Source organism: Manacus candei, unplaced genomic scaffold (assembly GCF_025592945.1).
Source record: "Manacus candei isolate 608988 ecotype Guabito, Panama unplaced genomic scaffold, ASM2559294v1 h1tg000025l, whole genome shotgun sequence".
Taxonomy (NCBI): Eukaryota; Metazoa; Chordata; class Aves; order Passeriformes; family Pipridae; genus Manacus; species Manacus candei.
This window is the reverse complement of record NW_026138073.1, coordinates 6177523-6203156: the sequence shown is the minus strand read 5'-3', so window position 1 is coordinate 6203156 and position 25634 is coordinate 6177523. Positions and strand designations below refer to the sequence as shown.

General features: G+C 41.3%; 1 protein-coding gene across 2 annotated transcripts in view; it reads left to right on the top strand.

Annotated features, from left to right (window-relative positions):
* The window catches only part of SLC25A26 (solute carrier family 25 member 26), an 83793-nt gene that overhangs the window by 37484 nt on the left and 20675 nt on the right, over positions 1 to 25634 (top strand). Inside the window, exon 6 of one of the 2 annotated variants that reach the window (XM_051788826.1) lies at positions 20977 to 21021. The exons of the other annotated variant lie outside the window; for it this stretch is intronic. Coding sequence (XP_051644786.1) covers positions 20977 to 21021 — 45 coding nt within the window. The remainder of the gene's footprint in view (positions 1 to 20976; positions 21022 to 25634) is intronic. 2 annotated transcript variants of the gene reach the window in all.

The window sequence follows — 25634 nt, the reverse complement described above, 5'->3', positions numbered from 1 at the left end:
TATAGTGAAATGCCTGAAATAGCAAAAAAAAATCAACCTATAAAGGAGGATCAGGGAGTTTAAAGCCAAGATATTAGAACTGTGTGGTGTTCTGTGGGCACTGGGCTGTGATGGCCTTTACCCACTGGGAATCAGACTTGCAAATGCTGTGTGCTTGCAGAGGTGGAGTTGTTCCATTGTTGGTTTATTTACAATTAATTGTATCCATGCCAGATAACTGTGACAGGTACCTGAATGGGCTCAGAAATCTTTTTCTTAAAGGTATCTGGTACTTTGCTGCTTTTAAGCTTTATCACAGACAGTCAGGTTTTATGTAAATCTTCAATGTTATTTCCACCATTGGTGATCTTATTTCTTACTTCAAGCACTACTATTTAATTCTGTCAAAAGTGTTTCCGTAATTAAATTTATAGTGCAGCTTAATAACAGTTCAGAGAGCATAAAGCTCCCAGTGTGGTTTAGTTCTATTTGAAAATGGATACCCAGGCTACAGTTTGGATCAGAGACAGTAAAATTGGATAGTATTTTGTGACCCTAAAGCTTTTTTTCTACTCAATAACACCTTAATATTCCATTTTACTGGGATGGAAAAGGTTTTTGCACAGGCATGTTTTGAAATATTATAATACATTAAGAAAAATCACAATGAAACAGAAATGTTGGCATTTCTGTGTGTTAAGAGCTGTTCTGCTCTCCAAGCCCCTGTTAACTTAAGTGTGAACTGCTTGAATGAGATGTTTGTAGGGTAAGGCTGCTTCCAGGCATCTAGATGGAAGATATCCTGATTTCTTACTTGATGCAGCGTGTTGAATTAACAGGAAGTTATTAGTACCTTGCCACTCTCCTTCTTGTATTTTTCCATGAGAATAATCAGAAGATAAAAGAAATTTATTACCTAACAAAGAACTGATGAGTATTCTTCTTTGACAGTGAAGAAATTGCAACCTTAGACAATCCTGTTGACCAAAAGTACTTTTCAGGTTTTAGAAACTGAAGCATCCTGAATATGGACACAGTGCAGATGCCCAGATGCCCCAGCTTGAATAAATGTTCTGATCAAGGACGCAGGTGTACCTTTGGATGAAAGAACACAGCGTTGAGCGTTGCTCCCTTTTTAGCATGAGCTTTACCCCAATATGTCCTTTAATGCCTGTGCTTGGACTACCAGAAAACCTTTGATTACCACTGCCTATAAAGAGCAGATGGTATCTTCTGCATCTGTTTTTATATGAGAAGGTATTGAGTATAGATTGAGACCGTGCATATTTTAAATCAACTGTGTCTGTAAACTCCATTTCAGCGTTACCTGTGCTTTGAAGAACGAACTTCAGATATTTAATATGTCTACAGACATCCCATAAATTCTTATTCACCCCACCTGCCTCCATGTGCTAAGTTCCTGCTGTTACAAGTAGAGCTTTGATGAATATTTAGATTGCACTGTAAAGTTCTTTCTTTCAAAGATATGGATTTTCCTCATGGAAAAAGCTTTGTTCTTATGTCCACAGTTCACCAGTGTTGCAAGTGGGGTGGGAATGAATAGTTATTCCTAGAGTTGTACAGAGCAGCAAATATGGGTTCCTGTTACCCCAAAAACTTGGTCAAAAAAACCAAATTTGGTATATACTTAAAATTTTTGGTACTAAAACCATCTCTTTCTCTAGTTTTGAAATGATTGCCTTAATCATCTTCTTGATGGATATTGTTCTGTGTTTGTTACACGCTTGTTAATCTTATGACCTTCCCTCCCCCCTCTCCTCCACCTTTCCAACCATCTATCAGAAGCCCCAGTTATGTTATAGGAACCTGGCTGGGATTTCTTTGTTTTCCCTCTCCAGGAATCAGCTATTTAGTTCGAGGTAGAGTTTTACATATGCAGCTGTCTGAAATTACAAGCACCCTTTTCTCAAAGGGGATGTTTACTGCCTCAGTAATACCAGCTAGAAGTCCTGCTTTATAGAATTCCATCAGCAGGAGCAAGGTGGAAACACTAGTAAAAGGCTGAGGTCTGAGGCTTTCATTATTGCTTTTGAGTGTCATTACTGTCCTTGTAAAGCTGCAGGTAAGCCAGTGTTCTTGGGAGAACTGTGTGCCCTTTATCTGGCCAGAAGGTTTATAGAGCTTTAGATTTATCAGCTATCATCTTCTTTGTCTTCCATCACAAATGACCTCTTTGTGGAGCTCTGTAGTAGACAGCTGTTCTATCAGAGTTGACTTTAGAAGGTTTCCCCTAGAACTTCCTGGAAGACCTTATAATTTAATGGTTTAATTTTATCTTGAAGCATTTGTGTTCCATGGGAAAATCTCTGGTATGGGTGTACATACCATCCTGATAGAGGACTCAACAAGAAACCTGGATCCTGTACATGCTGCTTTAGGCTTCAAAGCCAAATTGGAGATCTGCAGACAGAATATGAATGTTCCCTGTGTTGCTGGGGAATAAGATCCACAGGTGAGATGTATTCTTAGAGAAAATGCTTACACAGTTGTTGTTTTCCCTTCAGGGAATTCATGCTTCTGAATGCAATAGTAATTGTTAATGGGAAGAGGTTGTGTTCTCAGGTGGACTTCATGTGTGTTATCTTTGCACATCTGAGCTGGCACATTATGTTTGAGTCCTTCGGCCACTGCTGTAATATGAATAATCCAGAGAAACACGATCAAAAGCAAAGCCTTACTGTTTTACTGACTGTCCTCTCAGCAAAAGGTCATCTTTGAGCTGGTGACCTTCTAGTCCAATGGACAAGATGAAGGGCTACCATTTTTTCCAGATGTCAGTTCCAGAAAGATTGAGTGCTTTGCCTGAGGTTATGCTCTGAACTTCCTATGCAGTTGGGGCATTCTCCTCATTGCCACAGCAGTTTCAGAAATGAAAGACTATCCTGCTGCCTCACTTAGGGGTTTTTGTTGTGGACTAGCAGTCGAGCACACATGTGGCATTTTGCAAGGCACTGAGGGCTGAAACTGTCACACTGTCTGACTCTGCTAATGATCTACTCCAAAACTCAGTGTATGTGTATGGGGCCTTCTCTACTGTTCACTTTTGAGCCCCAGAATAACATAGTTGTGTAGCTCAAGCTCCTGCAGCACAGCAGGCCTCAGACTACACAGGCTTGCACAGACTCTTAGGGCTATACTTGTTTCCCACAATTTTCTGCGTGTTTGTCTCTAAACGAACCATGAAATGATTCAGTGCCCGCATGTGGTTTTAATAACAAGCGTATGTGGGCAAATGAGAAAATACAGAATGTTCAACTGGAAGTTTCCAGCACATGCTATGGGTTAAAATCTAAGTAGGTTTGTAGTGCAATGATTGTCAGAGTTGGTTAATTAATTTTGGGTTGTATGACATTTTAGATGATACTTTTCTCTCTAACCTTGTAACAACTGTTGAGTAGTGGAAGACTATACTTAATCAAGGGCAGATTTGGAGCAATAAGCTCCAGCTTGATCTTCACTGGAATCTGATTGTTTTTCTGGGAAGTTTGTGTGATGTTGTTGATTTTTTGGCTTTTTTGTTTTGCTGCTGTTGGTTGTTGATGGTTGTGGGGGGGGTTTTCGGCTTTTTGAGATAGACAAAGAAAGTGCAGCAAGTAACTTTCTGATGATGTTTAGCTGAGAGTTATGTCAAGGGCTTATACATCCATATCTTGATAACTAGAACTGCTGTTGATCTGTTCAGGCTACAGGTGGTCTTTTCAGAGTCCAGAGCAATCCTTCCCTTTGCCACATATCTTCAGCTTTTCAAAATGCTTCCAAAACAACTTTGTGTCTTTCATTCTTATTTTGTTAGAGATTTTGGAAACTAGTTTTGTGTTCCCTTCTCCCTGTTCATCTCTGATGTTCCCTGTTTTCCATGCTTACTGAAGGGAGATTGGGATATCCCACTACCCTGAGATCAGCAGAAGTTTGTTGCTGTCAGATGAGAGAATCTCTCAGATGGTTCTGACTTTGTGTTTTCTTTTACTCCCAAACTTGAAGGGTTAATGTTGATTTAGACTTAACCAGCTTTTTCTAACAATCTGGCTTAAGCTTGCTGATGAAATACACAGTGAGAATTGCCTTTGGCAGTCTTTGATGTCCTTGTGCAGGAAAGGGAGGAAGAGTGCTGGAAAAGCCACAGGAAGGTAAAATGATAAATAAAGACAAGTACTTGAAAATTTTCTGCAAAGGAGAAAAGAAAAATCTGTTCCTTTGCCTGTGATGAGGAGATGAAGAAGTAATGACTTAAATTGCTCTGGGGAACTATCCAACAAAGCAGCACCTGAGCTGATAATCTGTGCAGTCCATCCATCAGGAGAGGCTGCTAAAATAAGATAGACAGGCATGTTGGGAACAGGTCCTGCCCTTGGTCAATGGCCTTTGGATCTCATTTTATCCATAAAACTGTAATTCCCTTGAAAGGCAGGTATAGTTGTAAGAGAAGGCAAACAAGAAATGCAGGGGAGCAGAGCAATTCTTGTGACAGCAGTGCTTTGGGTGTTGTGTAGAATAAGAGATTCAAGTAAACAGATGGATAAAGACTATAAAATTTGTTAAACTTCGTGTTTCTCCACTTGTGTTATTGGAAGAGTTGTTTTTCTGTGGAAATTTTTTCAGTGTCTAAATGATGTGTCAAGGTCACTGGGAGTGTCGAGGTACCTGAACTTGGTGCATTGGTGTGCATATAACCTGTGTTGGGCTGCACTGGCTTCTTCTCACTGTCACCTTTGGGCACCAAACTTGCTTGCAAAGAGGAGTTATGTGAGCACAGATCTGCTGGCAGCTCTGCTCAGTGTAGAAATCTGAAATGACAGCAAGGAAACAGCAGTAAAATTTGCTATAAATCCTGCCACCTTTACGTAACTGGCTGACAGAAAACTTACAAAAAGGATTTTTGGCGCAGAATTTTGAAACCAGCTGTATGTCATCCAGGCATATAAGCTGGAGAGGGCCAAGTGGTGTGTGTTTTGGGGTACAGAATGTTTCAGGAGGACACTGAAGCTGAGGGAAGGGCAGTTCCCCATGGCTGTTCTTACTTTCTGCCTCACTGTGGAAGTGGAACCAACCCCAAGGCAGTTTATGGGACTCCTCACAAAGCAAGGGCTGTAGCATTGAGGGAAATATTTGCATGTTCTAGAGGGGAAATGCGCTTCTCTGAGGCACAAACACAAGGTGCTGTAGATGATAACACCTGTATGCAGTTATTTTATCTCTGGGCTCATCGGGCCTTAGGAGCAGAGCCATATCTTAAAGGAGCTGTCACAGCAATCCTTGTTTGCCTCCAAGGTGTCTCCTGAAGTGCTCCTGAAGGTAATTAATCACCTAATAAAATACACTCTTTGACAGGAGGTGGAATTTGGAAATTAATTTGCACCCCTTAAATGAGGCTTCTAAAACTATAATTATCACAAAAGAAAGACATGAGCTGTGTCAGGTGTGTAAATGATTTATTTATCAAGAATAAGCTGTCACCAAACTGGCACTTGGCTTGCAGCATTTCTTTAAGGAGAATTGAGCAATGACTTTAGCCTTCATTCCCATATTCGCAGGTCCTGGGGCAAATCTTCAGTTGTTTGTGAAGTGTTTGGTACAAAAGTGACTTGCAACAATATTATAGCTGCCTTTCCAGTGTTCTTTCTTTAATGTGTGATCACTTCTTGCTGCCCCATCATTCCCTGCTTGATGCCTTATTCTCTCAAGAACCTCTGGCCTCTCCAGAGGACACCCCAGACCTTGTGCCGCCCAGCTGGCCATTTGGATTTCTCATTACCTCTCCAAATGGTGGATTTTGTGAACTGGATATTGGTAGCATCAGGAAATAGAAAGGGGAGGAAGTTTTAACCAGTTGGCTGGACTGCATATGGAATAAGTTACCTGGAATAAGAGGAAATCCAAGATATTTGATTCTCCCCCTCTCTCTCCTTTTTAATGATACAGGTTTAAAGATGCCCAAGAGATCTATTTTTGTAGGTTGTGAGAGGGCAATTTTTTTTTTAAAATCCAGAGAAATGTGAGAATAGTAACATTTTAAAAGCAAATAATTGACAAAAATATTTACCTTCGAAAATACCCTTTCAATAACATGTTACCCAAGCATCTGAAGACTTATTTTAGCTGCATGGGTAAAGGAGACATGGGGTTTATTGCAGCCTTCCCTACAAAATTGCTGCTAAAAACTGCTCTAGTTGCTACAGCTGAAATGTATTTGTTGCTGACAGTAGTTTGTTGGTTTCAAACTGCATGTGAATTGCTGATATAGCATGTGTAGTCTGTGGACATGAAAGAAAATTCTCTCATTATTACATTTTAATCCTACATTATTGGTACATTTATTTCTGAGAAAGCCCAAGCGATTTCTATTCATTTGTGTCAGACTGACTTCTCTAATGCACAGCTCCTGGGAAGGGCCATGCCTGATTATTTCCCCCATACTTGTCTGCCTGAAGTTGACTTAAAAAAGGGATGCGGGTGCTCAGCACCACTGGCTTGATTCAGATGTTCTGCACACAGTGAGATTTCTCAAGTTAAAGCCCCTTGAGAAAAAAACCAGTAAGAGTGAAATCATTTACAGTGGCCTTTTTATTTGCATTTTAGTAATGCAAATCTCTTACACCAAAAGTGTAAGTAATCTTAGTAATCTCTTACACCAAAAGTGACTTCTACTGCAAAGCATCACAAACACAAACCAAAATAGGGTACCATTCAAAAAAAACCTCCATGTGATGTGGTTAGATTGGCAATGCCATATTTTAGTTGTGAGAACTGACAGATTGCAAACAACTCATGTGAGAAAAAGAAATACTTGTGATGCTGACTCTTCACTTAGGAGCACAGGTTGGAATAATGCTATGCAAAATCTTTTCAATATAAACTAACACTTTTCTTCTCTAAAGTTTTACCAGAAAGTATTTTTACTGTATTGCAGAATTTTTTGGAGGTCTACTGGAAATATTTTTCACGCAAACCAAGTGGCAAAAATTAAACGCTCAGGAATGCAGCTGAAGGGGCAGTCCAACTACCCTGAGCATGTCCTGGTTTGCTTGAAATATGGTTGCCCTTTCCAGGCACTCAATTCATCTTGAGGCCAATTTTAACAGTGCACGGTGCAGAAATGGCTGTTATGACATGCCCTGAACCAGCTCCGGTTCAGCTTGTGTAAATTCTACATGTGGGGTGCTTTTGGAGCTGACAGGTGGAATTTTATTGTGATTGTATTTAACTATTCCACCACAGTAAAGGCTTTTGGCATTTATCTTACTGAGTTGCTGCAGAGCAAAGGCACGAGTTCCTTACTTTTTTGTTGGTTTTTTTTTCAACCAGCATGTGTTGTAAAGGCTTTTGCCCAGGGTGGGATCTTCCCAGTGTTCAGCTGTGGAAGTTCCTGCCCATGGCAGGGGTTTGGAACGAGGTGATCCTTAGGGTCACTTCCAACCCAAACCATTCTATGATTCTATGACTTCCAAACAAACTCAGGTCATTTATTGGCATCAGGTCAGCTGAGCTTTTAAAATTGTATGTGAGAACACAGAATCAGCACATTGTTCTGCAGGTTTCTTAACTCTTTTCATGATCTCAAATCCCTCTACCAACATTTGGTGATACTATTTAAAGAAAGGTGTTAATGGAATTATATCCTTTGATTGAAAGCCACAGTTGATTTTTGCTCTTGTATGAATTCTGCAGATTTCGATTGTTTTGTCTGAAGTGGTCTATTAGCACTTGCACTGAGATAAAAATTGCATTTTAAGTGAAGAAAGCATTCTGGCACAAATCAGAAAATCCCAGGGAAGATAAATGAAACATGTAATTAAAATGCCCTGAGGTTGAAACATTATGGGAATTGTAATGTATAGCTTGCTAATCTCATTAGAAAAAGAATGGTTTAAGTCACCTGGTTTTATTATATGCTGCTAACACCAGTCTGTTCCTTTTCAGCCCAAAAGGTTACAAACATTATACTGTAAAAGGCACTTGCTTTGAGATCAGCTCATTCTTTGTATTAGGCAGTAGCACTGCTTTCCTTCCTTTTCTCTTTGGTCCTTAACTTGTTTGATTTTTCTTTACTGCACTGTCTGTTGTCCCGTTCCTTGAGTACAAGTTGCAGTGCAGCCTCTGGGGCACCATGTCTTTGGTCAGGATCAGTATTGTTTCTGCAGATGCTGCCTCATAATCTTGTTGAACTAATTTGGACAGAGACATCCCAGTCAGGGTGAAAGAAGTGTTGTCTGTGCTTTATGGGGGCTGTGAGTATCTCCCAGAATAAGGCATCTAAATGCTGAAGGAACAGAAACAGTTCTGGAGACCTATCTAAGAGCAGGTTTCTCAAGCAGTTACTAATATACTGTCCAACAAGAAGGGAAAATTTCAGGAGATTCCTCATGGTTAGGGAATTCCTGGCCATTTCTCCAACTAACATTTTTGTGTTTGATTTCCTTTCCTCTCAAGTAATGCCTGTTAGTGTGAAAATTATTTCATTGCTGACTGTTTCCCAGCTGGAAAACAACTGGGAAGACTATGGTTCAAATCATATATATGTAAATCCCATTGACTGCTTTGTATCACAGACAAAATCCTGTACCTGGCAACACAGCTTGAGTCATTGCACTGTGAGTTTTATGAAGGTACCTGTGACAGCAGGGAATTGGCAATTCTGCCACTTGGCTGTGATGGGCATTTGACATGGCTGCAAAACCAGTGAGGAAAAGAAATCATCTCAGTGGAACCTTCTGGATGCAAAATGGCCTTTAAATGAATTAAAGCTGTGAGAGCAGCATTTCCCATCCCATTCCCTCTGGAGCCCATGCTGCAGTGGGCGTGGAATTTGGCTTTCTCCTTTTGGTGTCAATGTTTTCCACAGAAGTAGGTTTCTTAAAGGGACCATCAGTGCAACAGATGCTGTGCTCAGACCTGCTGCGTGAGAGAGGAGTGTGCTGGAAACAGTGGGATCTGATCCCATCGTGGGGCCCTGGCAGTTACACTCATTGCTTGGATTTTTCTGTTGCTGGTTGTGATTCTAAAGCCTCTTGGTGGAGCTGCAGTTGTGTTCTTACCTTGGCTTGTCCTCTGTTGGATGTTTGAGATCACTCCGAGTTCTGCATTGCATATCTAAAATAACCCACAGAAAAGATTAGACTCTATTAGTTGGCTTTTCTCTTCATCCACCATGTTGTTTGCAGCCCAAATTTAGCAGAACACTTTGTTTAGGCCTGAGTTCAACAAATCACTTTGGCCCAGCTCCAGCTCTGGAAGAGCTTTTAGTAATGGGAAGTTGGGAGTGTAAAGAAGAGTATGGAGTTTAAGAACTTGTTTGTGTTTGGTCTGTAATGTTTTTAAAGCATAACCTTGCTCGTATTCAGCAACAGTGAAAGCTGTTGTCATGGTTTAACCCTAGCTGGCAACTCAGCCCCACACAGGTGCTCACTCACTCCCTGCCCTGGTGGGATGGGGAGAGAATTGAAGGAGTAAAAGTGACAAAACTTGTGAGCTGAGATACAGATAGTTTAACAGGTGAAGCAAAAGCTGAGCACACAAGCAAAACAAGGAATTCCTTCACCCTTTCCCATCGGCAGGCAGTTGATCAGCCATCCCCAGGCTTCATCAGTGACCCAGGAAGACAAATACCTGCAAATGTTCCCCTTCCTTCTTCTTCCCCAGCTTTATGTGCTGAGCATGGTGCCATATGGTCTGGAATGTCCCTTGGGTCAGTTGGGGTCAGCTGTCCCTGCTGTGTGTCCCCCAACTCCTTGTGCACCCCCAGCCCACTCGCTGGTGGGGTGGGGTGAGGAGCAGGAAAGGCCTTGGCTCTGTGTGAGCACTGCCCAGCAATAACTAAAACATCCCTGAGTTTTCAACACGGTTTCCAGCACAAATCCAAAACACAGCCCTGCGCTAGCTGCTGTGAAGAATATTAGCTCTAGCATAGCTAAGCATGTGCTTAAGTGCTTTGCCAAGCATAGAGGGGATGATTTATATTGGTAAAGTGGAAACTCAGTGGTGTCTATTTTGCTGATCACAGCTATAAGCAGAATTTCACAGAACAAGCATGAGCTGCTGTCATGCTCTGCAGTTCAGTTCCCTGAGGCCCTGCAGATATCCCGAAGCTATAACTGGGCTGTGTGAACAGTCAGGCAGGACAAGCAAATGAAGAAAATAAGGGTTTGTATGTGTGTGTCTGGGGTGTTCCAGTTGTTTAGCTGTCTTGCCCACCAAAGCACTCTTGTTCCTCTTGATCATATTCCCATGCTCTTGTAGTCTGGCACACTTTCCTCATGTCCAAGCTGGGTCACTGAGTGTGAGAAATCATTTTGGTTAAGCTTTATGGTTTAACATTGTGGTTATGAGAGATCCTCAAGGCAGACAGAAAGGAGGTGGCCGTATAAAGACATGCAAAGGAATTCAAAGGCTTATGACGAAAACATCTTCTCCATAAATGAATTGAAAGAAATCATTGAGAGTCATGGCTTTTATTTCCACAGTTCTCATAATGGTGCTGCTGTTGTGCAAGCAGGGTTAGGCTCCTTTGAGGAAGCTGCAAGAGGTTCTTGAAAGCATGAACCCTGCTCTGTGCACGCTGTATTTGCACATGCAGCCAGCCTCACTAAAGTTTTTTCCCAGCTTGCTGACAGGCAGGAAGTTGGGGGATGCAGGCAGCGGGACAGCTTTCCCAGGGGCTTGATTGCCGTGGACAAGCCTGCAAGTCCACACCTGGGAGGGCAGCAAGTCCCAGGTGGCCCTGCAGTGTCGGACCCGACATCGCACAGCTGCTACCTTTGGGTGGGGGTGGAAGAAATGCTCCATTAGGAGCAGAGTAACTCTCCAGCTGCATAGGCAGGGAGGTCTGCTGGGTCCAGGGAGCTTCCTGTTTAAATAGTTACAGAGTCTGCAGAATTGGTTAAACTGTCAGAAAAGAATTATAGAGGGTAAAAAAAAAATAAAAAAAAAATAAGAGAACCATCCTTCCTGTATCTGCTATCCTATTGTCTAACTGCTCATTTGGGTTCGACCAAATGTTTGCTGAGATTTTTCAATTCACTCTAACGAGTTTTAGATTAGGTCTTTTGTAATGTAGAATCAGATTAAAGTTTGTGGAACTGTAGCTGCAGTTCAGGAAAGCTTTAATATGTAAAAGCTAGGAGAGATCATTGTTGTAAGCTAGTAGGTCATTTCACTTCTGCAAGACCATGTCTTGTGTTTGGGCAAAAGCAATGCAACTGTTTATTAAAAAAATAAAAAAGGTAGATGAGGGAGGGGAAATAGTCTGGTCTTATTTCAGACACACAGGATAGTCAGACTATTCACTACAGGACTTAAGAATACATTTAACTGCCTCCCTATAAAGAGGTGGGAAATTAGACGTGTATTTTAGTGCTTTGCAGATCCATCTTCTATTCAGCTAATGCCAATGGAGATCACACATGGCAAAGTCTTCCGAGGAGTCTGTGAAGATCAGTCCTTTACTAATTTGCCATTTAGGCTGCAGTGTGACATACTGCCCACCCTGAGCACTGTTCCATTGGCTCCCACTGGGAGGAGCACCTTACAGGACAAGCCTATTTCATCTTTTACCTGTGGCATGCAGTGCAGGTGTGGTTCTTTGTCAACACCTGAAAATAGCAGCCACAGAAAGAAGCTTTACAAAGCCCTGTTTTTTGAGATACAGAATTCTGAATGTGTATACACATGTAAGATAAGTAGAATAGCTTTACATGAACAGTGTTTCCTAAATTTGACATTAGTCTGCATTCTTTCTCTCTGCCACATGATGGAGATAATGATGTAAGATACATAAACAGTGCTGCACAGGGCTCGTACTTCAGGGAAAGAAGTTCCAACTTGGTTTATAGTAATTGTTCCATTAATGTTGGTTTTGCACTGGCATTGATGGAGGAATTTTCTCAATAGTGTCTGTGGGGTGTTTTGTTTAAAGCAATGTTTGCTTGCATGTTTTTTTTTGTTTTGGCTTGGTTTGTTGTTTTTTTTTTTCCCTCCACAAAGGCAAATAAGCAGGAATACCTTTACCAAATAACCAGGGGTAGTGATGCAGCAAAACACCAAAGTCTGTATTTGGTAAAACATTCAAAAGAACTTGCTTAGCTTGCATTAACTGTATTGGGACTTTAGGATATACTTAAATGCTCACAGTTTGGGCTCAGATATGGCGAAGAGTTGGGCTGTTCTTTAGACTTCTGTAAAAGCAGGGAATTTGCAGAAGTTCACACCAAGTTAAAAAGAGCACATCCATGACTCTGTGGGTCTGTGCCTCCTGGGGAAGACATGGGAGAATCCAGATTAGCTGATCCATGTGTTGTACACTAGAACTCTTGCATCTGCTCTCTCCTCTTTTGTTCATCCTGAGCATCAGTCCTGATCCAGAAGCTGTCGAAATCATGTGTGCAAAATTCCCAGCAACTTATGACCTTTGGATCAGGCCCATATGCAAACGCAGAGATGGATTTTCTCCTGGAAATTTTTTTAATGATACTCAGAAAACTCCTGGCAGGAGATGTATTTAATTTTTATGGTGAGAGTTACTGTGTTGTACTTGTAATCATAATGTAGTAATAAGACATTTGTAACAAAACTACTATAGGCTGATACATCCAGAAAGGGAGAAACTCATGTTCCTTCCCAGTCTGTTAATTATTTTTTTGTGGTTGTTACACTGAGGACAAAAGTTCCTTTGCTGATGTCAGTGCAATTACAGCTGCACTGTTGTCAAGTTTCTTAGATTGAATATTTGCTGGATGAAGCAATACTCTCACTTCTCTCCATAGATCCACCTGCCCTGTGAATCAAACATGCTGTCCTTGATCCAAATCCTGTGTTCAGTTCTCAGCCCCTCACTACAAGAAAGAGATTGGAGGCTGGAACATATCCAGAGAAGGGAATGGAGCTGGAGAAGGGTCTGGAGCAGAAGTCTGATGTGGAGCAGCTGAGGGGGCTCAGCCTGGAGAAAAGGAGGCTCAGAGTGGAACTTGTGGCTCTCTACAACTCCCTGAGAGGAGGGTGTAGCAAGGTTGGGGTCAGTCCCTTCTCCCATGTAACAAGCAACAGGACAAGAAGAAATGGCCTCAAGTTGTACTAGGGAAGGTTTAGGCTGGATACTAGGAAAACTTTCTTCACCAAAAGGGTTGTCAAACATTGAACAGGCTGCTCAGAGCAGTGGTGGAGTTGCCATCCCTGGAGTATTAAAATACTGTGTGCATGTGGCACTCAGGGATGTGGTTTAGTGGTGGGCTTGGCAGTGCTGGGTTAATGGCTGAACCTGATCATCTTAGAGGTCTTTCCAAACTAAATGATTCTATGATTTTGTGATTCAATGCTGCTTGTTTGATTCCTTGTGCTTAGGTGCTTTAATCTCCTGCAAAATTCTCATTTGAGGAACTGTTCAACTCCGTGATGCTGCAAATCCCTCAGTCCTGTGTCCGCCTGTTAATATTTTTTTCCTTGATTGGAGTTTACAAGTTTGTATTTAGAGGCTCTTCCTTGATAGGTGCCTTTTATGCCTTTCATAAGGCATTTTTGCAATTATACTCACATTTAAAGTGTTACATATATGTAAAGTGTCCCTTAAAATGCTCTCAAAGTCAGAGAAGTGACATGCTGCCTGGACAGCAGCACAGAACCGCGTGTGTGCGTGTTCACCCACGGGCTGATGTAATAACTTCTCCAAATGTTAAGAGCTTTTCCTCAGAAGACTTTTTCCAGAAATTCTGCTCTCCATGCTCTTGGGTTCTGTGCTTGTGTTTTTTTCATGAGAACAAAGATCAGTCCTTCATGGTCCTAAACTCAATGCATGTGCATGACTTAAAGGCATTACCTACCAATAAATAGGAGATTAGCTGCGGCTTGTGTATTTCCTGATCAGTTCAGGTTTTTTCAGATGGCTCGTTGTTATCCCGTTTCCTTTAACGATGGGACACTTTAATGAGTTTGCCATCTGACATACATCTGCTTCCTGTTAAACAATACCTTCATTCTTCTAGAGCTGCTAAACTCATCTTTTATCCTACAAGATTTTTATCTGCGCCTTGAAAACAGCATGTACAAATCAGTGTCAGCATATTCGTTTACTTGCTGAGGGGTTTTTTTTATATGTTGTTGAGAATGAATAGCAAAACAGGCATCTCCTTTAGTGCTTATTTGTTGGAAAATGGGAGAACATGGATATTATTTGTTTAATTAGGGGCTGGTCAGTCCGGCTTATGTTTGAAATCCAATAAAATTGACTTTTGTGGTTGTCATTATACGATCTCTAATAGTTATTCTCTTCTCCCAGCAAAGTGAGGGACTGGTTCAGAAAGGGGGTAGGGGTGGAATTTGAGGCTGTTAATGTTGTTTCTTTGAGGAAAGAGTCCTCAATAGCTCAACGATGGTCTGTCTCACGCGTGTGCAAAGTTAGGTCTCTGTGATCATCAGGCTCTCTTAAATCAATCCAGCCTGCATTGAGTTTGTGCATCTGCCTCAGTGCCTCTCTTTTTCCCATGTTTTGGGAACACACAGTCATGCCGGATCTCTGACTGTGTCTTTCCCCTTTGCTGCTCAACATTGCCCCTCCAGAAAAACTTTTTTTTCTGTTTTTCTCTTTTTAAAGCACAAAACCATTTTATAGTAGAGGGAAAACCAGATAGAATTTTCCTTGTATTTATCTTTATTACATAACGTCCCTTATATGTTGCTTTTATAATGAGCGTGTGGTGCCGTTTAAAACAAAATCCTGTTGGATGTGAAGTTCTGCCACACTGGTCCAAAGCACATCTGTGAGAATGGCTTGTAACCAAATTAAGCAACCCTGTGGGGCGCATAATGTTTTGTCTCAGACAGGAATTTAGTTCCAAACATTCACATATGCCACGTGACAAGTGGAAAATCTTTGGGGTTAGAGCTGGGGAATGAGAGGAAGCAAGGTGCAAATATTTATTTGAGGCTTAGTGGATGCCTGAACCAGAATAACGAGTATAATTCAGGAATTTTGTATTTGTTCCCATTTATATCTTGCTGTGGTCTCCCAGCTCACACAGGGTTAATATTATTTGCTTGAATATGCAGGAATTGCCGATTACCTCAGGTGGCTGCTGATGCATGATCTGAAACCTTTGTTTTAATTATACTCTTGGCATTGTGGAGATCAATGTTTCTACCACCCTTTGCCTCTGGCAGTGCTGCAGAGCCATGTGTTCGACACCAAAGAGCTCTGGAAAGTTGTTTGTTGCAAATGCAACTTGATATTTTTCCCAGTTGGGAAAGATAGCCCAGGCAGGGCTTTCACCTCTCTTTGGCTTTGTGCAGTCTTATAGGAAGGTGCTGTGTGTGAACTTGGTCTTTCACAGTTTTCCTTAAGGAACGAAGCCAATAGATCTTCCCTGATCATTGCTATGCAAGTGTTGTCGTACTTGCCTGGAAAGTTTTGTTTCTGGTGGCATCAGTGTTTATTAACAAAGCTCTCCATCATTCCTTTAACATATGACCTTGTCTGTTCTTTCCCCATGCTCCCACCTTCCATCTCTCAGAGCTGCAGGAACATCACTGATGGCTTTGACAGTCTTTCATTCATGTTAAGATTACAAATTACCTTCACTGGGTTCCTTGTGGAGTCTGCAATTTATCAAGAAGGATCTGGGAGACAGTACTAATTGAAGCTTTGCAAGAAAATAAAGTCTACCATGTCAGCTTTGGGGTATCCCATCGATGATGGGTCCTCTACACCTTCACCTTCTGTCAGTGCTGTGGAAAGCTGCAGGTCTTCATGATGGTGGCTATTGCTATGGCCTCTGAGGTGTCCAGGGGACAGGCTTACCTCATTTCATGCTGTCTTTTGAAATCCTATCCTGGGGAAAGTATATTTATAGCTGGAACACCAGTTTATCATAATCCAGATGTATTGGGCAAGTGTGTGAAGAATTTTAGGAGGACAAGACACTGAAACAAATTTACTGTAATTATTAATGGAAATATTTAACTCCAGTGGGGTGACAGGATTGTTTTATTCTGCTGTAACTTGAACCTGTTAAAAACCCCTTCTTTTATAAAGAAGATGGTTTAAAAAAAAAGGGGAATATAAAAGGGACTTAGGTAAAGGGAAGATTGTTCTCCTGAAATTAGCTGTTTATGTATCCTTGAAAAACAGTATGTTTTTTATGGTATTCAAAAGTGGACTATTAGACTTTTCTCTGTAATTACAGTGGAGAAAGCACAGTTTAGGACCCCAGCTAGACACTGTGTACAGTACTCCTCAAACTCCTCAAAAAGACTTGGACAGTGATGGCACCTCTGTCCTTGTCACAGCGAGTGCAGGTGGCAGGTCGGGTGTGAGTTTGAGAGTTACCTCATGAGCAGTATGTCATCCCTGAGGTGAACAGATATTCTTGCTGCTGGCCTTTGTGATATTCATACTCTCAAAATCCTCTTCATGGCTGTTTGCTCTTTTCCCATCACTGTTGACACAGGGAACAGTGGAGGGATGGGTGAGAGCAGTTTCTGGGATGGGGGTGCAGTTTCAGGAACGTTGAGAAAGCTCTTACAAGGTGAGGCTGTTGCTCCTCTGGCTGTTTGTGCCAATCTCTCCTTCAGTATTTACTCTAACGTTTGTAAAAACAGATAAGTCTTCTGGAGAGCAGAGCCTGCTGAACTGGAGACAGGGAAAACCTGAATAAACAAACATGTGCCACAGATTAGTAAGAACATCTGTACGTTTTATATTGTTTTGAGAACACATACCACAGTTTTTCATTTCTTAGGCTTTTTTAGTTTCTCCCTTTGTTTCTGTCTCTTTCTTTTCTTCTTCTTTTTAAATATATTGCTAATAAAGGTTGGAGGTAGAAAGCACAGCTGGACTCTGCATGACATGCCACTGTTTAATTTCTAGTTTGGAGGATGAGAAGAAGAGTAGTTTTATTGTATCCTAGAAGAGAATAAAGCCACATGCAAATTCCAGCCATGGACATCTGTTTCCTCTTTGTGCAAAAGAATTCTCATATTTGGAAGGGAATCCCAGTTGTGATTGGGGTTGATGAGGTTTTGGGTTTTTTTTTCCTTTTGGTTCTTCCCCCCGCTTCTTTACCATTCCTTCAGCATTCTGCCCTTGCTTCCTGGCTGCTGTTTTCCTGGGACAATGTCAGTTTGCAATTTAGCATCAGATATCAAATGGGTGAATTTTGCTTTACTTTAAAATGTTGTGTTGTAGCTACAAAGAGTATTATTAAGTTCCTCCTTAAATTTCTTTTATTTGATCAAACAGTATTTAATAGGATGACTTTTGCTCTGTCATAAATCTGCAGTACTTGCAGGTTGGTATTTTTCTTTAGAAGCCAGATGTGTGTATCTGTTGTTCTGGCCTTGAAATGCAACTATTTCTAAAAGTAAGTTATTAAAAATAACCTTTTGAAATCATCTTGTATGTGAGGAATTAGGTAGATCTGTAGAAATAAGGATCTGCAAAGTTCATTACTTTAAGTTAGGCATCAGGTGCTAAGGACTACAGGAACCAGAGTAAATGATAATTTCACTAACCTATAAAACATTTTAGAATAATGATTTGCAGCTGTCTGGGGACTTTAAGCTTGTCCATTTTTTTTGTGTGTGTAAGGGTTGACTCTGTTGAACAAACAGCACAGTTATATAACATTAGGCCAGACATGAGAACTGGTACTCTCTGTCTATTTTATATTAATGTCGAATGAGAGGTTGGTGGAGCTTGCCAGGGTTTCATATTTGCTGGCAGCAAGTTACCCACATGTGTGGACCACATTTTTATTGTTGCCTTAGCCTATTTCAGGCATAAATATTGCTGCCTAGCAGGGTGTGATCCTGTTCATTGCTGAAGAGCTTTTCTTTTAAGCAGCAAAATATTAAAAGGATTGAAATGCTGTAATTGTTCTAATTAAGACTCTGAGATTTTGTCACGTCTGTCGTGGTGGAGGAAGAAAGGGCAATAAGCCATCTAAGGGCTACCCTTGTAGAGCTGTTTCTTTTTGCATATATTGATCCTACTTTTGGGTGTGGGCTGTTAGTCTGGTCTCTTAGGGAAACAAGGCTTATGCAAGCAGGGTGTATGCACACATGAACACACAGCAACCCTTCCACATCTTGACCACGGAAATGTGGTGGAAGGGCAGAGGCAGCAAAGATAAATAGAAGTTCCTTGAAAATATGTCTGTGAGGGGGAGAACAAAGGTGATTAAGAAGTTTGAGGGAAGGCTTGTAATAGGAACTCTCAACAATGGCTGTAGAATACATTTCAAGAAGAAATGTGATGGAAGTCCCTGCTATGGGAATATTGCTGAATGTGGCTCGGAAATGATTTGGCTTCAGAGAATCTGATGGCAAAAACAAAATCTGTGGGAAGCCAGGCTCCTTTTCATTCCAATACCCATGAAATTGCTTATGTGGGTTTTGTTCTTAAGTCAGGTTGTTGTCAGACAGACTCCAAAAAATGTAGGGCATCTCATTAGGACCATCTTAGAGCAACAGAGGTGCTGCTGCTCTGCTTGTTGTTCGTGGTGCTTGGGTTTTGCAAATTTTCAAACTCTATTAAAAGTGTGACTTAAGAATGTTTAGACCCTTATCCTGCAGCCATCCTGGAGAGGAGGGATCGCAGTGGCTGTGCAGGTCCCACTGACATACATCCAGAATCTTCCCAGGTGTTTTGGATGCTGCACATCTCATGGGGCGTGTGGGGAAAAGTGAAACTGATAATCCCCGTCCAGCTCCGACCCCGCTGAGCAGGACGTGGAAAGCAAACACCGCTAACGCCGAAAATCAAACAGCAACCATGAACAAATTTTCTCTTTGACTGAAATGCTTCTAGCTAGGAGATAAAAGGGGGGTTATGTCAAAAGCTTTCCTTGTTGTCTTATTAACAGCTGCGTAATTTTGCCGCTCATTTACAAGCATTAAAAAGCAAAACTTGGAGACTGTATTTGAAAGCTTGTTTTGTTTGGTGTACAGCTGGATACAGAGCATTTCCTTTTCTCTCTTTTAACAGATTTGAAGCAAATGTATTGGCTATTGTTTCTTTTTTTCCCTATTTTTTTTTTTTGCCTAGATAATATAAGATTATATTGCTTTTCATTTTACACTGCAAAAAAATGATACCATATATCTCCAGTTCAACAATGATGCAGTAGCGTGGTGTATATATATCTTCTCATAAATATATTACCACACATTACTGTCAAATAGCTGGACTTTTTCACCCAGTATTAAAAATGAAATTTAATTGCTACACTAGAGTTTCAAGACCCTGATAAATAAGAGCCATGCCTGACCTTTATTGTGGGGCTCTGAGATGCCACCAGGGATATTGCTCATTGTCCAAGATGACAAACTTCCTCTGAGATTTCAGTTTGTCAGCTCAATGTACAGCAGTGACATTGATTTCTTCTCACTGCCATTTCCTGCCTGAATAGATAACAAATTTTCTGTGGCAGGTGTCTGTCAAGTTTAGTTTTGCCTGGCAGATTAACTTAATAGACTCATTTATTAATCATTAGTTGCAACACAGTGAAGCAGACAATACTCTTTAACTCTTGGGATGTTGAATAGATGTACCATTTCAGATTCCTTTGTGTACCTTGAATTTGGGTTTAATAAGCCATTCATCTCTTTACTGAATGTTTTTAACCTGACATTACTCAGAGCAAAGATATTGGCATTAGTTAAGCATGATCTATTTCAAGTATCTACTCCTTTCAAAAGGTGAATTAGTACTTTCTGAGACTAATAATTTGATACATGAACTGTAAAACCAGCCTAAATGAGGGGGAAAACTAACCCAACATGCATCATGTTTGGGGGAGAAAGATAAAATAGAAGAAAACAGATACTTGGAAGAAGATTTGAACCTGGGGTTGACCAGCTATCAAAGAGGAGGAGATAACTGCAGAAGGCTTAGGAAGGGGCAAAGCAGACCTGCAGATACAGCTGAAGGGCAATTCTAGGACAAGGTAGTGTTTTCCTAGGGACCCCTTTCTCTGAGATGTCTGGAGATAGCTACTCAGCCTGGAGGTAGCAAAGTCAGGGTTGGTACCAGAGGTACGTATGGGACAGGACATCTCAGAGTGGTGAAGGACAAGAAAGAATTTACTGGAGAATTTTGAGGAGGAAGGAACTATAAGAGAAGGCATAACCTTGGAAAGTGATGTCTCCTGTTGCAAAGAATCACAGTGTTCATGATGAAAACTGACTCAGTGTTAGCCCTGCACAGCCCCCAGAGCTGATGGAGACAGACATTTGCTTCTTCTCCCCAGGTGTTAAGAGGGTCATGAGGTGTTTATCAGGGCAAAATCTGTAAAGGACCTGGAAATGCACAGGCACTGATGGGGACATATGACAGCAGGAATGGGCCTAGACAGAGGTACAGGCTGTTGCTGTACAGAAGAACCTCATGTTACAGGCAATGAGAAGAGAACCACCAAGTTTCTCCCTTGATTTTAAGTTGAATTGTGGTAGTTCTTCACAACCTGCTTTTAATTCTCAAGGGAGCTTGCTCAATGGAAATCACCAGGAGACATTCAGGGAAGTTTCTGCAGCTGATGCCCAACTGCAAAACCCTGGTTGGAGCACAACTGTTTTCAGCTCAGCATCTGCGAGAGTGTGCATTGCTGACAATGTTTTTTTGCCAAGCTGTGTTGCTGGCCTTGGGAACGTGTTTCTTGAACCATCCTTATGGCTTTCTTGGCTGAGTGTCAAACCAAGAATGTCCCTGCACTAGATCACACTGCTTATTGCTCTTCTAGGCCACCCTGGTAACAATACATTAACCTCTCAGCAGGGAATGTGATAAACAAAGTAAAACTGCTTTAGTGAAACCAGTCATTTAATGGCAGCGTACATAAAGTGTCCGTAAAGATTTGTAAGTGTAATAAGCTGCAGTTCACTGGGGGAACAATAACTGTTCCTAATTTAGCCAGTTGAGGAACATGCCAACCCAATTTGCTTGTGTAACATTATGTTGTTGCTTTTTGGTTTTTTTTTTTTCTTTTCCCACCTCTCCAGATTCCTTTCTCTCTGGTACAGTTTCCCCTCTGGGAGTCATTAAAGGTAAGTCCTCTTTAGTGATGGAAATATAAGTTACACAGTTTGCAAAGGCTTTCCATGGTAACTTCTCTAATTTGATTATTGCTATTATGGGCATTTCCAAGAATCAGTAAGTATGTGCCAACCTACCTGTGCATGTGAAGATCATTTGCCTGAATATCTGAAACACAGCAGGGAATATCTAACCACTGATCTGTGGCATGCAGGCTAAATTTTACTCCCAACGTGCCAGAAATTTTATCTTCGGCTCTAACTTTTTTTACTGCTTAAAAAGAGTGGCCACTGTCTTGTGTTGTGTGATTTATTTATTATTTTTTTTAATTTTCTTTTTTTTTTAGTGTTTTGCTCTTTGAAGTAAGAGGAAATTGTGAATGATACAGAGAAAGCTGTTTGAGACAGGGTTTTGTAGACATGGAGAGATTCTCAGTGTATTGCTGAAAAGCTATTTTGGTTGGCTGCCTATAGTTTACTTAAAGGTCATTTAAAGAAGGTGTCATTGGATGATGTTTTAATAGTGCAGTTGTTTGGAATGATGTGCTATTCTCCCACCAGCTGGTCGCTTTGTTTATCATGGTCAGAGTCAAGGTCTAGATTTTTGAGCAGAGGTGGGATTTGAAGACATGGAATTTCTCCCTCCCTCTGTTTTTCCTTGAACTCACCACAGAAGATGAAGGAAAGGTTTTTTCAGGTGCTTTGAGATCCTAGGTTGGAAGCACAGAGAATTATTGCAGGTCATTAAAAGCATTGCAGCAAAATATAATATTATAAGAGAGGAGCTGGGGAGAGAAACTTTCTTCTTGTTAAGGGTGCTGGACTTCAGAGCAAACTCAGCACTGAGACCCAAACTTGGTGCTGGTATGTTTTGTTGGGACAATAGATTTTTCTCTCCCTGTGTGTCTCTGGCTTGGGGTGGGGGGAACAAGCCCACAGTGTGAATGTTTGCATGTAGAGGCTTCAGGCAGTCCAGTATAAAGATGAGTCCACAGGCAGGAGGAGCGTGGAATACATCAAGAGCCTTCACAGAACTGAGCTGTGTTTCGCAAAGGATTCTGTAGGTACTTTGTGAACTCGGCTTGCTGTGGTGTCTGGGTATCATCCCATTGCACAGGGAAGCTTGAGCTGCCTTATTAGGAATCTGTTTCCCTGCCAGTGTCTAGGAATGACTTTCTGTAAACTCTTCAGCAGCTACACTGGCTCGACCTGCTCATAGTTAGTGCAGCAGCCACGTTTGGGAGCAAGAGGTGGCAGAGCTTGAAGAGAAAAAGTGCAGTGTTCTTGCCAAAACCACATAAACCAGCACCATTGTGTAGCTGGTTTCAGAAAGTAAAGTTGTTTTAATTAATATCCACGTAGCTGTGACAATAAAATGTATTGTTTACATTACAGACTTTAAAGAAGACAGTTTGAATTTAGCCAGCTACAGGAGTGAGTCACTTACGATGAGGCGTCATGTTTAATCTAAAGAGGTCAGTGCAGATCTGAAGAGAAACAAAACCGTGTCAGTTTGTTCCACAAACCTGTTGCAATGTATTCTACTGGGGAACCAAGAGTAGAAAACTGCAAAAATCAGTCTGGCATGCTCCAGACTTTTTGGCTCAGCAGAGGGAGAGAGCTCAGGGTTTGTCATGGTCAAAGCCAGGCAGTGAAAGCAGAATACGTTTTGTTTATCTGAATGAAGCTCTTAAAAAATTGTCAGTACAACAAATGACAAAAACCATTATGGTCCCATCAACAGGCTGGATGTGGCCAGTAGCATCAATGAGAGTGTGGCTCAGGGAAAGGCTTCTCACGGGTGCACGAAGGGAGCGTGAAGAGACAGTAATTATGAAGGACTAGGAATGCAAAGGATGAGAGAAAAATGGCACAAAGCCTGAACAGAAAAGAGTCATTGAGATGATGCCTGAGGGACCATTCTGCACTGTATTAATGGGATTACTTGAGAAAGTAACTGCAGGAGCAGTTGTGAATGATGCATGTGGACTATCTCATAGATCAGAACAGAACAAGTGCTGTGGCTCTGTCATTTTTAAAACCACTAGTACAAAGTTGCATAAGCTGATGGAAGATAGATTCAGTCTCACAATTCCCTGAACAAGCTAATCACCATAAAAATGAGGAAAAATATCTTTCCACTATGAAAGGACAGTTAGTGAGGCACATGGAAGAGAACAGTTTCCTTTTCTTTCAGGTATGTGCTGGCTGCAACCAGCAGCAGGGTGTTAAGTTGAAAGAAGCCTAATAAAGGCTTGTCATAGGTAGCAAATTGGGTGTTTCTATATCCCATTTTCTCTATCTACGTTGCTCCAAGCTGCTCTAGTCATTCCTTATGCTTTCAGCATGATTTAGCCACGTAATTTACATGCACAGTTTTCTCCTGTCTGTGAATGTGGGCCAGCTGTCCTGTGAGAGAGTAAACTTGCATATCATACACTAAACTAAGTTAGAAGAAGAGAGAGCATTGTATAGATTACTGAACTATAAGGTTACATTTGCTGTGGGTGCTGGCAAAGGGGGTATTGCAGTAATTAGCAAGAAACAGATACTGCTTCAAATACAAGTCTTACTGCCAGTGACTCGGGTGAACATAGAATTTAGGAACAGTTAATAGACTCCTTTTTTAGTTCACAGTGACTCAGGAAAAAACAGTAAAGAAATTATGGTGCTTTTAATTAAAAAAAAAAACAAAATAACTCCCCTTTTATTTTTGGATGTAGGTAGATCCACTGCTATAATGTGTGCTTAATGTCCTTTCTCTTCCTAATTCTCCATTTTTCTATATTTTATTTGAGGTATAAATTATTGATGTAATTTAACCAAGCCAAAAGGGAGAAGGAAACTGCTGTGGTGTATGAGATTTCAGGACAGACATTGTAATTTTCTGCTGGGGTGAGCTAGTGTAGTGCTTCTCTGTCCTTTTAGCCCAAGCCTTACAGCTAAAACAATTCTGAATTTTTCCCAGAGTTCAGGGAAAGAAGGGGTGTTTCAAATCTCATTCACTTTCTGCTACACCAGCCCTCAGAGGAGCACCATGGTTGAATACCACTGTGACAGTTTGATCAGGTTTAGGTTCTTTTATGTGGGGCTAATGCTTTTGATCCCATCTCAAAACCAGCTGGCCATGAAGAAAGGCAACAGAGCATAGATGTAGTGTGCTTCCCAAATGCCAGCCAAGCACAGTGCCTCCCATATTAGTTCAGGTTTTGGAATAATGTTTTAAGATACAGTCCCCTTGTACACTGCCCTGGAATTTCCAGGGTGCCTCTGTAACTTGCTTTGGAAATACTATATGTATGTTCTTCATTGTGGGAATTTCACATTGTGGGCTGTGTATTTGGCATGAAATTGTTGTGGGTTACACAGAGTCTAGTGCAACTCTTGCTTTCATGATGCCAGGGCTGTGTAGTCTCTGCTCAGATGACTACAGCACTGTGGAGCCCATCCCTTCTTTTTTTTTTGTTCTGGTCAGGTGTTTTATTCAGCACTTGTAATCATCATATCTGAGTTCTACCAGCAGCACATAGGTGATTTATCATTTACTTCATGTTTTAATCTATAATTCTTCTCTTTTAGACCTAACTGAGAAAAAAAAAATAACTCTAATTTCTACTGTGGAGGTATTACAGAAATACAGGGCATCAGGGGTTTTTTTTCAATAAAACGGAGTTTTAAAACCCTGCAGAAAATCAAGAGCCTCTGGTTAGGTCTTGAGTTCAGAAACATCTTGTCAAAAATGCCTGTTTCTTATGGCTCACTGGAAGTAGTCAGCTCCTTCAAAGAACAGTGCTGTGTGTAAGATAAACCTGTCTCAGGTGAAACAAGACTCAGTCCTCTTGGGTTTTGTATTTCTGCATGTTGGCTGCGCTTCAGAGCCAGCCTCTGAGAGTTACTCAAATGCAGCTGTACGTGGAGAATGGTCTCTTTATAGACCAAATGTATTGTATGTCTGGAGAAAAGGCTTTGGTAGCTGGTGAGGAGGGAAGGAACAGGCAGGACTGGAGGACATAGGTCTCAAATGATTAGACTTGAAAAACAAGGGGTTTTTTGTTTGTTTAGTTGGTGGGGTTTTTTTAAGGAAAACAAACCTACTATCCTGGGAACCATTTGTCTTTTTCATTAGACGTGCCTGATTCTAAGACAAGATACTTGGATGTTCCTAAGACTGTGTAACATCAGGGTCAGCCAGTCCTGCCCCTGCACACCTATCCTCTCCAGGAGGGCTGGCACAGGCTGTGCTGCTCCACTGGCCCAGGAGCTGCTAAGAAAGATAAAAATCTTGAACTGACCATGCTCAAGGTGAGGTCTGGCCCTTCTGGCACTCAGTAGGGCCAGGGTTTCTCTCTTTGTCTCGTTGCTGAACAAAACTTAAAGCTCTTAGACTTTCTGCACCTCTAGTGATCCCACAAGTTTTTTTGTCACTGGCTTTAGCAATAAGATAATTTTCTCAAATCTGTAGGTCTCACAAATTAACAAATGTTTTACAAAAAGAGATATTTGATTGGACTTCAGAGGCAATAACTGGAGACAGGGAACTGAGATATGTGGGCAGGTCTCCCTTGTGGGTTGCTGTGCTGTAAGATGCTGAACAAGCAGAGGAAGGAATGCTTTGGTGGCTTCTG